Genomic DNA, 13,390 nt, shown 5'->3' on the forward strand with positions numbered 1-13,390 from the left:
CTCTCCATTCACACAGTTTTGGAACCCATGACCCTTGCCTAGCGAGTGCTACTTAGTTGATGGTGAATCCCTCCATCATAACAAAAGGCCACGTACAGTTCCAAGCACAGTTCCCATAATCAGGGTAATAACAATTTATTCTTCCTGCCCCAATAACAGAGACACTGGGGATCCCACAGCAGCCAAAGTGACCATTTGGGCAGCTATGGTCTCATTCTAGGCGTGGTGGGTGTGCCTATGCAAATGAGATCGGCCCCTGAAGTTCTTTTCCACAACTTGCCACACCTCACCACCAGATGTCAGGGTGGAGCTCATCCTGACACTGCTTACATCCTCCCCCCAGCCGAGACTTTGTCGTCCTGACAAATCACACTCCCTTTATACCAACTCATTGGTTTCCTCCAAAGGGCCTCAGGAAGCCCACTTTAGCTTCCACAAGCCTGTGTGCTAAATGTATTGGCTCCTCACTAGTCACCCCAGGTGCATCATAAGTTAACCGTTTCACTGGTCTTATCACCCTGTCTCGTCTATTGAGAATCTCTGTTGCCGAGGTAGGGGGAACATCCTCTTGAGTGACGGATGGAGAGGCTTCCCTGGAGGGTCCCTCGGCTACTGGCGTAGGCCCCTGCACTCCTAGTTCTAACGCTGGAGGGTCCAAGGTGCCCAGGACATCCTCTACCTGTCTGTCCCCATTGTCCAATAACCTGTGTGTGTCATCACAGGGGGGTCTCATCAGCAGCACCGGGGTATCAGAAATGGGCCTAAATAGTTCCGCCATTGGGTTTAGGGCGGAAGAGGGAAAACTCTCGTTTGGTTCAGCTGATCGAGACTGAAATCTTGTCTCCATCCCAGGATACACCAGGGTTGTGTCTTCCTCCTCAGACTCACTCTCAGATGTGCAGAATAGGGGTAAGTTAGCTGCAGGGGGCCCACTGTCTGTGTTGGATGGCGGCTTTGGTCTAGCACCTCTGTTCTGCCCGGCGGCCCTGCCGTGGCCCATCTCACAAGGGGTGCTTACCAATTCCCCCACAGGGAGCAAAAGGTTTCTATGCACCGTCTTTATTTGCCCTGGACCGTCTTCAGGTTTGATCTTGTAGACTGGCAGATCTCCCAGCTTTTCCATCACCAGGTAAGGTATTGCCTTCCATCTGTCAGCTATCTTGTGTTTGCCAGCAATACCCAAATTTCGCAGCAGGACTCTGTCCCCCGACTGGAGCTCCTGCGAACGCACTCTAGCATCATATCGATGTTTGTTGCGGTCTGCGTTCTTCCGAGCCGCAGCGGTAGCTAAGCGATAAGCATCCCGCAGCTTTTCTCTTAGTCGGGATACATACTGCTGATGAGTTTCATAGCTATCTCCATCCTCTGATACACCAAAGCACAAGTCTATGGGTAATCTTGGTTCTCGCCCAAACATCAAGAGATATGGGGTGACTCCCGTAGCATCGTTCTTTGTGGCATTGTAGGCATGCACCAGAAATGCGACATGCTGGCTCCAGGTTGCCTTCTGCTCTGGTCGCAAAGTTCCCAACATATCTAATAGGGTTCGATTGAACCTCTCGGGCTGAGGATCACCTTGGGGGTGATAAGGCGTTGTCCTAGACTTTTTAATTCCTGCTATCTTCAGCACCTCCTTCAGAAGGTGACTCTCAAAATCCCGCCCCTGATCAGAGTGTATCCGAGCCGGGAATCCATAGACTGAGAAATATTTGTCCCACAATACTCGAGCAACGGTGGTGGCCCTCTGATCACGTGTGGGATATGCTTGTGCATACCGTGTAAAATGGTCAGTCACTACTAGAATGTTTCCAACATTCCTCTTGTCTACCTCCACAGACAAGAAATCAATGCATACCAACTCCAAAGGTTTGTTGCTGGTGATGTTCTTGAGATATGCAGCCCTCGTGGGCAGAGTTTTCCTTTGAACACATCGAGCGCAAGTCTCACATTTCCTGCGAACATCTTCAGCCATTCGGGGCCAATAGAACCTACTACGAATAAGTTCCAGGGTCCTCTCCATCCCTAAATGCCCAAAGTCATCATGCAGGGCCCTCATGGCCAGGGCTCTGTACTTTTTTGGCAGTACTAGTTGTGCTCGTTGTTTTTGTAAAGGGTCAGTGGTCATTCGGTGTAGCACTCCCTGAATCAGTTTTAGTTTGGTCCATTCTCTCAATAGTAGTTTACCCTCCGGGTTAGGTGGGACAACCGCAGCTGGGCTTCGCCCCTCCCTTTTGGCAAGTAGTGTATCACGAATGTCAATATCTTGCCGCTGGGCTTCTTGCCAGTCAGCCGCATTGAGCATGGGCAAAGGAGATTGGTCTAATGCAATATAGTTCACCGAAGCAGAAGGCATGCATTCAGGGGGCAGGCCCAAAGCTTCTGCAACACATCCCTGAAAGTCTTCACGGGCCTCTGGCTCTCGGCGACTCACACTGCAAATAGCTCTCACTCCATCTGTGGGTATCACAGCAACTTCTGGAGCCTGCGGACGCCTGGACAATGCATCTGCATCTACATTGCTTCTCCCTGATCGGTACTGAATGCTGAACTCATAGCTAGCCAAGGCGGCCACCCATCTCTGCCCTGTAGCATCCAGCTTAGCACTTGTTAACACATAAGTCAGTGGATTGTTGTCTGTCCACACCTGGAACTGAGCACCATACAAGTAGTCTCGAAATTTCTCAGTGATGGCCCATTTCAAGGCCAAAAACTCCAGCTTGTGGGTGGGATAGCGAGTTTCACTATCAGACAATCCTCGGCTGGCAAAGGCTACCGGTTTACATTTGCCTTCCACTTCCTGGTACAGGACTGCTCCCAGACCCTCCAAACTGTAACCCTTCTGCCCGTCAGAGTTGGCAGCAACAAGGGCCGGGTTCAATATCTAGGGGTTCCATTCCAATAACACAATGCAAACCGGCTCGAGCCCCCACCCAGTGACCTGGGAAAAATATATACCACCCCCGCTGGGCGCCTCCAAGAGGCAATACTTCCCCTCTCGCAAACACATAGTCTGAGTGTAGCAAAAGTCTTTTAATAACAGAGAGAAACAATGTGGCATTATGTTGGGGAAACACCACCAACAGGATTCATAACACAACCCATGAGCAAAAACAACCCCACCCCAGGCAAATTGGGGCATGCCCTTTTCCCTTTGGTTCTTGAGTCCAGCAACCCCAAATCACCCAAAGTCCCAAAAGTCCAATGCCCCAGAAGTCTCTGTCCCTGGTCAGGGCAGCCCCAGAGTTCGAAAGTTTATCGGCGGAGCTTTACCTCCCAACCTGGGTGGAAATGGGACGGGGGTAAGAGGCACCTTACGTGATCTGAAGCTGACCGCCCCATAGCTCCATAGCGGCGCTCCGCCAGCCGCCCCACGAACTCCTTCGCTCAGCTGCGCTCCGCTCCGCCAGCCGCCCCACGAACTCCTTCGCTCAGCTGCGCTCCGCTCCGCCAGCCGCCCCACAAACTCCTTCGCTCAGCTGCGCTCCGCTCCGCCAGCCGCCCCACGAACTCCTTCGCTCAGCTGCCCCACGAACTCAGCTCCACGGCCCACAAGCAGCTCCTGCCATCCACACACTGCTCCGCGTCGAACTGCTTCACCAGCCGTCCCGCAAACTGCTCCACAATATATCTTCAGGCTCCCCCACTACTTAACACAACACTCAGTGATTTCAGCTCTTAGGTGAATTCAGCTTATAGTAGGGGAGCCCCAGTGCTGGTGCACTGTCAGCCCAAAGTGAGCTCAGCAGCCTATAACTAGACTTCTAATGAAATCAAAATTAGCTCTGATATTCCACAGTGGAGAGAGGAGGAAGTGCAATCAGCATGTAAGGCCCTCACCAAGGGGCCCATGCCACCAAGTACTACTACTTGTCCCCAGCCTCTCTCCATTCACACAGTTTTGGAACCCATGACCCTTGCCTAGCGAGTGCTACTTAGTTGATGGTGAATCCCTCCATCATAACAAAAGGCCACGTACAGTTCCAAGCACAGTTCCCATAATCAGGGTAATAACAATTTATTCTTCCTGCCCCAATAACAGAGACACTGGGGATCCCACAGCAGCCAAAGTGACCATTTGGGCAGCTATGGTCTCATTCTAGGCGTGGTGGGTGTGCCTATGCAAATGAGATCGGCCCCTGAAGTTCTTTTCCACAACTTGCCACACCTCACCACCAGATGTCAGGGTGGAGCTCATCCTGACACTGCTTACACACATATACAGGGCAGTGTTTGTCCCTGTATTTCCATGTTGTTCCCAGCTTAATCTGTAGTTGTGTGAGATGGTCTTTTGTGATATGGTTTATTGCTGTTTCTAAAGGAAATGTATCTGCATTTTGCTGAGATGTGCAGCTATTTGAAACCTCCCAGGCTTAAGAAGTGCTTTCTGTCATGTATGGACTGTGAAATGTATTTTAAAAAAAAGTTTAGAAGTTATAGAATGGCTTGGGTCAATGTTCTAATTGAATGCAAACAGCTAGGGTGCACAGAGCCAGCAGTGGGGAAAGTATACACTGTGCCTTAAAAAACTGTGTAGAAAGTGCTCCAAAGCTCCCTGTCTGCAAACATAATACCTCCTTCCATCACCACTTAAGTTCTGTAGCTCCACTGCCCCCAGAGCTGTATCTTAGTCTTAAATTTGCATTAATTATCTGATTGGACCTGGGTTATGTCTACACTACTGACTTCTGCCAGCAGAGTTATGTCTGTCAGGTATGTGAAGAGATGTGATCCCTGAACAACATAGCTGTGCTGGCAGAAGTCCCTAGTGTAGATTCAGTTATACCAGCAAAGCTCACACTTTTAGCATTATAGCTTGTTTTGCTTGGGAAAGTATGTGGAATAAGATAATAAAAGCACCCCTTTACTGGAATAATTTACATCCAAATTACCTGACAGTGGCTCAAAGATAGTATGGATCATTTTTTAACATCAAATAAATTTAATATAAACACAGTAAGGTAAGTGAAGAAGCAGGAGCATTATAATGTATGATGGCATTAACTGGTTTAACAAATCAAAAGAAGAACTTCATATTTAATAGTTAAATAAATTATTCAAATCAGTGTTAAACCCATATAGAAACTGATTTTATAAACTTTTTTGCTGGGCTACCTCCTTGTAATGAGTTCAGTGCAAGATGACTGGAAGCACTGAAATGTCCATTTTAATTAAAGCCTTACTTTCAAATTTATTTCACAATGTCTGTCTGGTGAGAAGTGCCTTACTATGCGAAATTTCAGACTGACATTTTGAGGAAACTGTACAATTTTCTTTTAAGTAAGGGTCTTTTTGTTCTTTTATAGATAGCTTTGCTTAAGTCTATTTACTTGATAGTTTTCTATAAAGAGAAAAAACTAGTAAGAAATCATTGTTTTTGTTGATACAGAAATTGCTGAATAAAGTGAATTTAGGCCATGCTGCAAGATGTGCTGCATATAGTCCTGATGGTGAGATGGTAGCTATTGGCATGAAGAATGGAGAATTTGTCATCTTACTTGTAAACAGTCTTAAAGTTTGGGGCAAAAAACGAGATCGGAAATCAGCTATTCAGGATATCAGGTACATCAAAAATTCATTTGAAATAGGACAATATTGCCCTAAACCTGCAGTCCTTATTTAGGGTCATTTCCTGATTGAACTAGGCTGGATTCTCTTTAACTGAAATCTTTAAATCAAGATTAGAGGATTTCAGTAACTCAGCCAAAGGTTGTGGGCCTACTATGGGAATGGGTGGGTGAAGTTCTGTGGCCAGTGCTGTACAGAAGGTCAGACTAGGTGATCATGATGGCCCCTTCAGGCCTTAAAGTCTAGGATTCTAATCTCCACCTGAATACAGCTAGTAATCTTTGCATATTAGACTTTTAATATGAGGAGTTAATGTTACATTACAATATCACCACATAGCACTGGGAAATCCCCTAGCTCAGCCTCAAAGAATAAATGGTACTTTGCCCATATCGTTAGGCACTTTACAATAATGAAATATTAACAATTCTTAACTACATATGCTTCAAGCATCAGTGTGCCTTTCTGATTCAACTGTTTCAACATCAGTGGTGAGGTTTGGTCTGGCTCAGAACTTGCTATTGTTTTTCAGTCTTGTCTTAGAAAACATTGAACTTTTATACCTTAAGAATTGTGGAACAAAGCAAACAAAAATCTTAACAAATGCAGCAATACAGCAAATTATATCCCTGCTTCATGATTTGTTGTCTAGAATCAGCCCTGATAATAGATTTTTGGCTGTTGGCTCACAAGAACATACTGTCGATTTTTATGACCTCACCCAAGGCACAACCTTAAACCGGATAGGCTACTGCAAAGATATTCCAAGTTTTGTCATTCAGATGGATTTTTCAGCAGACAGCAGATATATTCAGGTATGTTTTAGGTGGGCATGCAGTTGTTTAGAGTTCCTCTCATTAATTTATCATCAAACACTTAAAGGAACAAAATTAAGCATGTAAAAAGCCTTCCAAAAGTCTGGCCTGTAAAGCATAGGAATAAAGAGCTCTGTTCATCCACCATCATCCCCTAAATCTATCAGTTGTCCCAAGACATCAAGTACAAGCCTTGCTATGAAATGAATGATCTGTGAGTTAGAAGAGCATTTTGGGATACTGGCATGCAAGTGAGTATAACCAGCATCCCAATTTTCATCAAAATTCCTGTATTCAAAACTGCAATAACAAATAGCTGTTGGGCTGGAGTTAAGGGTTAATGAATCTAGGGATTTGTAACTACAGTTATATAGTACCCTATTAGGACTTATCAGTATGGTAGAATTACCTGGCCTAACAAAGGCAAAATCTGGGTCTAGAGTACACACAGTAATGGTAGAACAGTAAAAATGGGTACATTTGTGATGGGTTGGACCCCCCCCCCCAGGATGTCACCTGGTGTGCTGGGATGCCAGAGTCAGACTATTCTGCCAGCCTGGGTCCCCATTTACCTGGCCTTGCTAGGTTAGGTTCCCCAGCCTTTTCCAGCCAAGCACACAGGCAGGGCCACATTCACCTGCACAGAGAGCCAGAGATCCGCTCTGGGAAGGCTGAGCTTAAGGGGCTTGTCACAGCACCCAGATGTCCATCCCCACTTGGAGTACAAACCCAAAATTATATGAAAGTCATCTCTTCCCTCAATGTGGAGGAGGGTGTACACAACGTCTCGCCCCTTCCCCCACTTAGAAATCACATAAACTGGGTTATATTATAAACTGGAAATAAATTTATTAACTATAACAGGTGTGTTTTAAGTAGGTAAGGGGGTAGCTGACAGAACAAGTCAGATTACTAAGAAAATAAAACAGAGCACGCAAACTAAGCTTAATACACTAAAGAAACTGGTTACATGTAAGTTCTCATCTTAAATGTGATTCTAATAGTCTTCTTCACAGGCCAGACCCCCTTCCAGCCTGGCTTCAGTTCTTTCCCCCAGTTCAGTCTTAGTTGTTCTAGCTGTCATCTTGGGTGGGGAAGCAGGGGAGCTCTCACGACCAGGATTACCTCACTCCCCACCCTTAAATAGGATTTGCATAAGGCAGGAGTCCTTGTTTCCTAGTTTGACTCCCTTGCCTTCCAGTGGAAAGTTACAATACGTCCCAGGTAATGTTTTAGTATCAGGTGACAAGACCACCTGACTCTGTAGGGCCCCTATAGCCATTCTTCACAGGCTGACCCGCACATTCACAGGAAGACTAAGCACTTTTACAGTCCATTGTCTCTTGCTGATGGGCCATCAGCACTGTCGGGCTTTTTCACTGTTGTTCCTGAAGTGTTAGCGGGTGGTGTGAGATGGGGGGAGAGGGCAGTAGTTGTGTACACCCTCCTCCACATTGAGAGAAGAGGTGAATTTCATAATATATCTTTGGGTCTGTACTCCAAGGGAGTGCTGGAGCAAGTCCCTTCAGCTGAGTCTTCCCAGAGCTGATCTGCAGCTGGGTGAGAGGAGGTTTTAAGAGCCTGGCTGAGCAGGACAGGTTAAAGGGGACCCAGGCTGGCAGAACAGGTAGACTAAGGGGTATCTCAGCACACCAGGTGACATCCCAGGATGGGTCCAACCCATCACAACATTCTTTCACTAGTGTGTTCTGCAAAGTACACAGAAAAAGGCTGGTCACACTCAAAAGTACTCTGTAACCCTAGGGCTCAAATATGCCTTTAGCGTGCTGATCATCAGCAAAGCGGTATTGTGCATGACACCATTTGAAGCTCCCAAATGTGTGGGGGGAGCATACCTGTTGCTACTCCTTTTAAGCATAGCATGTGCTCTTCTCCACAGCTCAGCAGTTATGCTATTTACTGTAAAGGCGGGTGGGAGGGGGGGCAGACCCTTGTCTTTTAAAAATGTCATTGCCCCTTTGGGATCACAAAAGTAGTAGCAGTCCTTGCATGAGGACTGTAAGTTTGGCTAGTTCTTGCTAGAGGACTTAGGGAGTAGGGATTTTGTTTTACCTTGCACTGCTTCAAGGGGCCAGCAATGTTTTGGCCTATAATTTTAGTTATGGAAGCTGAGAGCATAAAGCCTTCTCTTTACTCTCAGATACTGTATGAAAAAAGCCATCTCTCTAAGACTGAGCATAGTGCAATGTATATCATCACATAGCAAGAGGATCTACTGGCAACAAGTAGCTATGCAAAAGCTCTTTATTAGCTAGATGCAAAGTTAGTTTCACAGTCTTAGTACCATGGCAGTTTCCCTCGTGTTCTCAGAGCTGTTGAATGATCAGTTATTACTGATAATCCACTGCTGGTGAATAATCTCTCAATCAGATTAGTGCAGATAATATACAGTATCTCACATATTTTTGTCAAAGTCTACAGTACTAAAGTACATGAACCCAAATGGTTCATGGTTTCCCTCCAAGGTGTCTTTGATGCTGCCAACTTTGACAGGAAGATGTGAGATAGTACAGATAATAATCTGATTGAGAGATTATTCATCAGCAATGGATTGTTAGTATAAAATGCTCATTCTATAGCCAAATCATTAGTTCATACTGTAAATTTGTTGTGATTAGTTTATATTGTATATAACTCAATTACAGAAGCCCAAGAAAAGCTATAAACTTAGAGATATAGGTGAACTGCTATATTGTACATATGGAGACCATTAGTGTTAAGAAATAAACTTTTAATTTTAAAATATTGAAATAACATCAAAATACATTTATGGAAAGGTTAATCTACTCTTTCTACATTCAGGTATCAACCGGTGCCTATAAACGACAGGTTCATGAGGTGCCATTGGGAAAGCAAGTGGCAGATGCCACACTAATAGAAAAGATCACATGGGCCACATGGACAAGGTGATGAAATGTCTAAAACCCAAAGAACTTGTTTTTACAAGCAACTGATTGTGCATGAATCTGTACTACAGAAATAGGATAAGTGAACGTACTGTTATGAAAGTGCAGTTAGTGCTGGGATTCACAGAGTTTTGGGCTCTTTTAGATTTGCAGAACTATTATATGAAGAATGCTAGCTCTTTTGCTTTTCTGAGGCCCTGTCTGCACCGAACTTTTAGAATGAATTTGTAACTAGTTGGTGTCACAGTTGACACCATACATGGTTTGTAGCCACACACACAATGTGGTTGGTATTCAGGATTACCCCCTACCCACATCTGTGTAATCACTCTTGGCCAGTCCCCTTTACTCCCAGCAAGCTGAGCTGCCTGATATCCCAGAATGCATTGCCTCCTGCATTGCTGATGCCACTTTGTGTTGCGCCCTCCAGGCACTCTGTCCTTTGCTGAGGCACTCTGCGGTAATGTCCCACATTTTGCCAGAATGCACCAATACACACACAGTTAGGCAGCATGATGGATGTGGCTAGAAAGAAAGCAGGGCTGACATGGTCATGTTATGAAAAAGCTGTTGCATGGACACTACTTAAATGTGGTTATTACAACTGAGTTACATAGGACCATCACAACCTGATTAAAAAAGCATGGCTGTATGCTTAGTGTAGCCAGAGCTGTAATGTCTGTTGAACAGCACAGCCAAGTTACCCTCCATGGCTTTTTAATTACAGTGTAGTTTAAAACTGTAATGAACTATACTAATGCCATTGGTATAGGCATTAATCAAAAGATCTGACAGTATCCAGTGAAATGACAATACGCACAAGCTCTTAGCTTAGCTCTTAGGGAACAAGGGTAGAATTGCATAACACACTTGCTCTTACTGCTTTGTTATCAAGCAAACACAAGACTGCAATGCCGTAGCTATTACTATGGCCTCTTCTGTCAGAGAGTGTAAGGGGGTGTGGGGGGGTGCAGATACATTTGAGAGCTGATATGTGGGCAAACATTCTAAGTGAGGAAAAAACAGCTATTTTAAGAAACACTCTAGATACAAACAATAATCCCCCTCACTTGAGGAGGTAGGGCCCAGGAAAGGAGTACTACTAAGAGGCATCACTGCTATAAAATTTCAGTGTGAGTGGGAGCAAAAATGTGGGGGAAAGGAAGAGTGTCTCACTGAGGCAGGATGTATTTGTATCTCACATGAGGGGAGGCTATTTGGGGGCTAGTGCCTCATGAGGGACGAGGTTGTGCATCTTGAGGGGACTTGTGTTGTGGTCTCGGGCATGGGGAAAAATGAACACATGTGGGGTGCTCTCTCTGTATTATGAAGATGCATTTGGGTGCAATAATGCACGAGGACAAGGTGAATCCCTAGGGAGAGCAGTTTACTAATGGTCACCCGCCATTGTCCTGCTGTAAAGCCAACCATTATGCCCATAATATTGGTCCAGCAGAGGTACTGGCCCATGCTTCTTCATAACTATCTTCTTCTTTTATGTTTTGGAGCAGTGTTCTTGGAGATGAAGTCATTGGGATTTGGCCAAGAAATGCTGATAAAGCAGATGTCAACTGTGCATGTGTGACCCATGCTGGTTTAAATATAGTGACAGGAGATGATTTTGGTCTGGTGAAACTTTTTGACTTTCCATGCACAGAAAAATTTGTAAGTGTATATTTTAGCTTTTATTTTAATCTAAGATGCTAGGCTTTGTGTTTAACCAGTTTTACCATGGCCTGAAGGCAAAGAAGTGCCAGTAGGTTAGAAGTGTGTTACACTAAAAGAAATGTTTCAGAGTAGCAGTCGTGTTAGTCTGTATTCGCAAAAAGGAGTACTTGTGGCACCTTAGAGTCTAACAAATTTATTTGAGCATAAGCTTTCATGAGCTACAGCTCACTTCATTGGATGCATTTGCGTATTTTCATATACTTGCAAAAGAACATAGGGTTGTTTTTGTTAATGGCTGTAATAGTTTATTTATTGTCTGCAATATTCTGTCTTTCTAATAGGCCAAACACAAGCGTTATTTTGGTCATTCTGCTCATGTTACCAACATACGCTTTTCTCATGATGACAAGTATGTTATAAGTACAGGAGGAAATGACTGCAGGTAACTCCTTATTTTACTAATCAAGAATTTTGTAAACAGGTATGGTCCACCCCCATTACAACACTGTGTTTAGCATCTTCTCAGAGCATGCTGCCACACTGTATCCAAAATCCATTTATATAGCAACACAAAGGCTAGGCTAAAACACTCTCAGTACTTGGCTATCAAGGCTAGAGTGTTGATGAGGATGTTACGCTCAATAAACACAGGTCAGAAAATTTAACACATTTTTTTAAAGACAAATAATACAAAAGACGACCTCAAAGATCACAAATCAGGATAAAAAGTTATAAGGAATAGCAACCCTCATGCTTCGGATTTAAACTAACCATGACGGGGTACAGAGTAGCAGCCGTGTTAGTCTGTATTTGCAAAAAGAAAAGGAGTACTTGTGGCACCTTAGAGACTAACCAATTTATTTGGTTAGTCTCTAAGGTGCCATAAGTACTCCTTTTCTCATGACGGGGTAGATTCCCAAAGGCATCACTATCAGTCACAAAACCCTTACTCAGCTGCCTCTTACCCTAGAGCAGTGGTCCCCAACCTTTCTGTGGGAATAGTATATTCCTATTCCCAGAAGACTGTGGTGGGTGCCAGACAGCCCGCCGCCGCAACATTTCGGAAGGACACAACAAGGCCTGGGCTAACCCCCACAGACGGCCAAGGAGGGAGCACGACCCAGTCCCGCTCCACCCCCAGCTCTGATGGAGTCCCAGTTGTGGCACCACTCCCGGCCCCAGCCTTGGCCCCCAACCATGGCCCAGCCACAGCTTCCACTCTCAGTCCCGCCCCTAGCCTCAGCCCCCAGTTGTGCCTCCACTCCCGGCCCCTGCTTTGGCCCCCGACTGTGGCCCCGCCCCCGGCTCCATTCCCACCCACAGACCCGCTCCCAGCTGCGACCCCCCCCAACCTTGGCCCCCTTGCCCCGTCCGCCCCTGGGAGCTGCAACCATGAAAATCTTGGGGACCACTGCCCTAGAGGCACCTAGTATCTACCTCTTTGATGGAAAAGACCCCAAAGCACCCACCCAAATTTCAGCAGCTAAGTCCATAGAATCATAGAATATCAGGGTTGGAAGGGACCTCAGGAGGTCATCTAGTCCAACCCCCTGCTCAAAGCAGGACCAATCCCCAACTAAATCATCCCAGCCAGGGCTTTGTCAAGCCTGACCTTAAAAACTTCTAAGGAAGGAGGTTCCACCACCTCCCTAGGTAACGCATTCCAGTGTTTCACCACCCTCCTAGTGAAAAAGTTTTTCCTAATATCCAACCTAAACCTCCCCCACTGCAACTACCCAACAGCTTGCTACCTAAACCCCAGCAGAAGTCATGCTTAGAGCACATTCTAAGCCCCCATAAGATGGTAAGGAGGCACATAACCTTTAGTCCGTGGTTAGAGCACTCATATAGGGTGACCCGATGTTCCCATTTTATAGGGACAGTTCCAAGATTTGGGGCTTTGTCTTATATAGGTGATTACCCCCCACCCCCGACCTGATTTTTCACGCTTGCTATCTGGTCACCCTAGGTGTGGGAGACCAACGTTCAAGTCTTCCCTCTGCCTGAGGGGGAAGAAGGGAGTTGAATTTAGGTTTCTCACCTGCAGGGGAGAGCCCTACTCTAGACTATAGAGCCACTCAACTCCCCTGCTGGCCCAATGCCTATATATAATTATTCATTTAATAATTTATTCACAGTGGAACAGCTCCAACAGGAGAAATTAAGAGTGATCCACCCCAGCATATCCCATAGCTCAGGGGTTAAGGCATGCTCCTGAGAGGTGGGAGACCCAAGTTCAAAATCTTGCTCCATGTTAGCTGGAGAGGAACTGAACACACATCTCCCACATCACAGGTCAGTGTCCTAGCCCCTGGACTAAAGTGTATAAGGGAGTGGGGGCATAATGCAGCAGCAGCATTTATTCCAAAACAAACAGCTTCAGTACCTAACTCCAGGACAGGGGCCCTAGTTGTG

General features: G+C 45.6%; 1 protein-coding gene across 1 annotated transcript in view; it reads left to right on the plus strand.

Moving 5' to 3' along the window:
• EML6 (EMAP like 6) overlaps nt 1–13,390 on the plus strand; it is a 321,111-nt gene that overhangs the window by 305,384 nt on the left and 2,337 nt on the right. The window contains exons 37-41 of the mRNA XM_084624464.1: nt 5,387–5,559; nt 6,218–6,380; nt 9,204–9,307; nt 10,819–10,972; nt 11,317–11,417. Of these exons, the coding sequence (XP_084480590.1) occupies nt 5,387–5,559; nt 6,218–6,380; nt 9,204–9,307; nt 10,819–10,972; nt 11,317–11,417 (695 nt within the window). The remainder of the gene's footprint in view (nt 1–5,386; nt 5,560–6,217; nt 6,381–9,203; nt 9,308–10,818; nt 10,973–11,316; nt 11,418–13,390) is intronic.

This window comes from Lepidochelys olivacea, assembly GCF_965140295.1.
Source record: "Lepidochelys olivacea isolate rLepOli2 genome assembly, chromosome: 3".
Taxonomy (NCBI): Eukaryota; Metazoa; Chordata; order Testudines; family Cheloniidae; genus Lepidochelys; species Lepidochelys olivacea.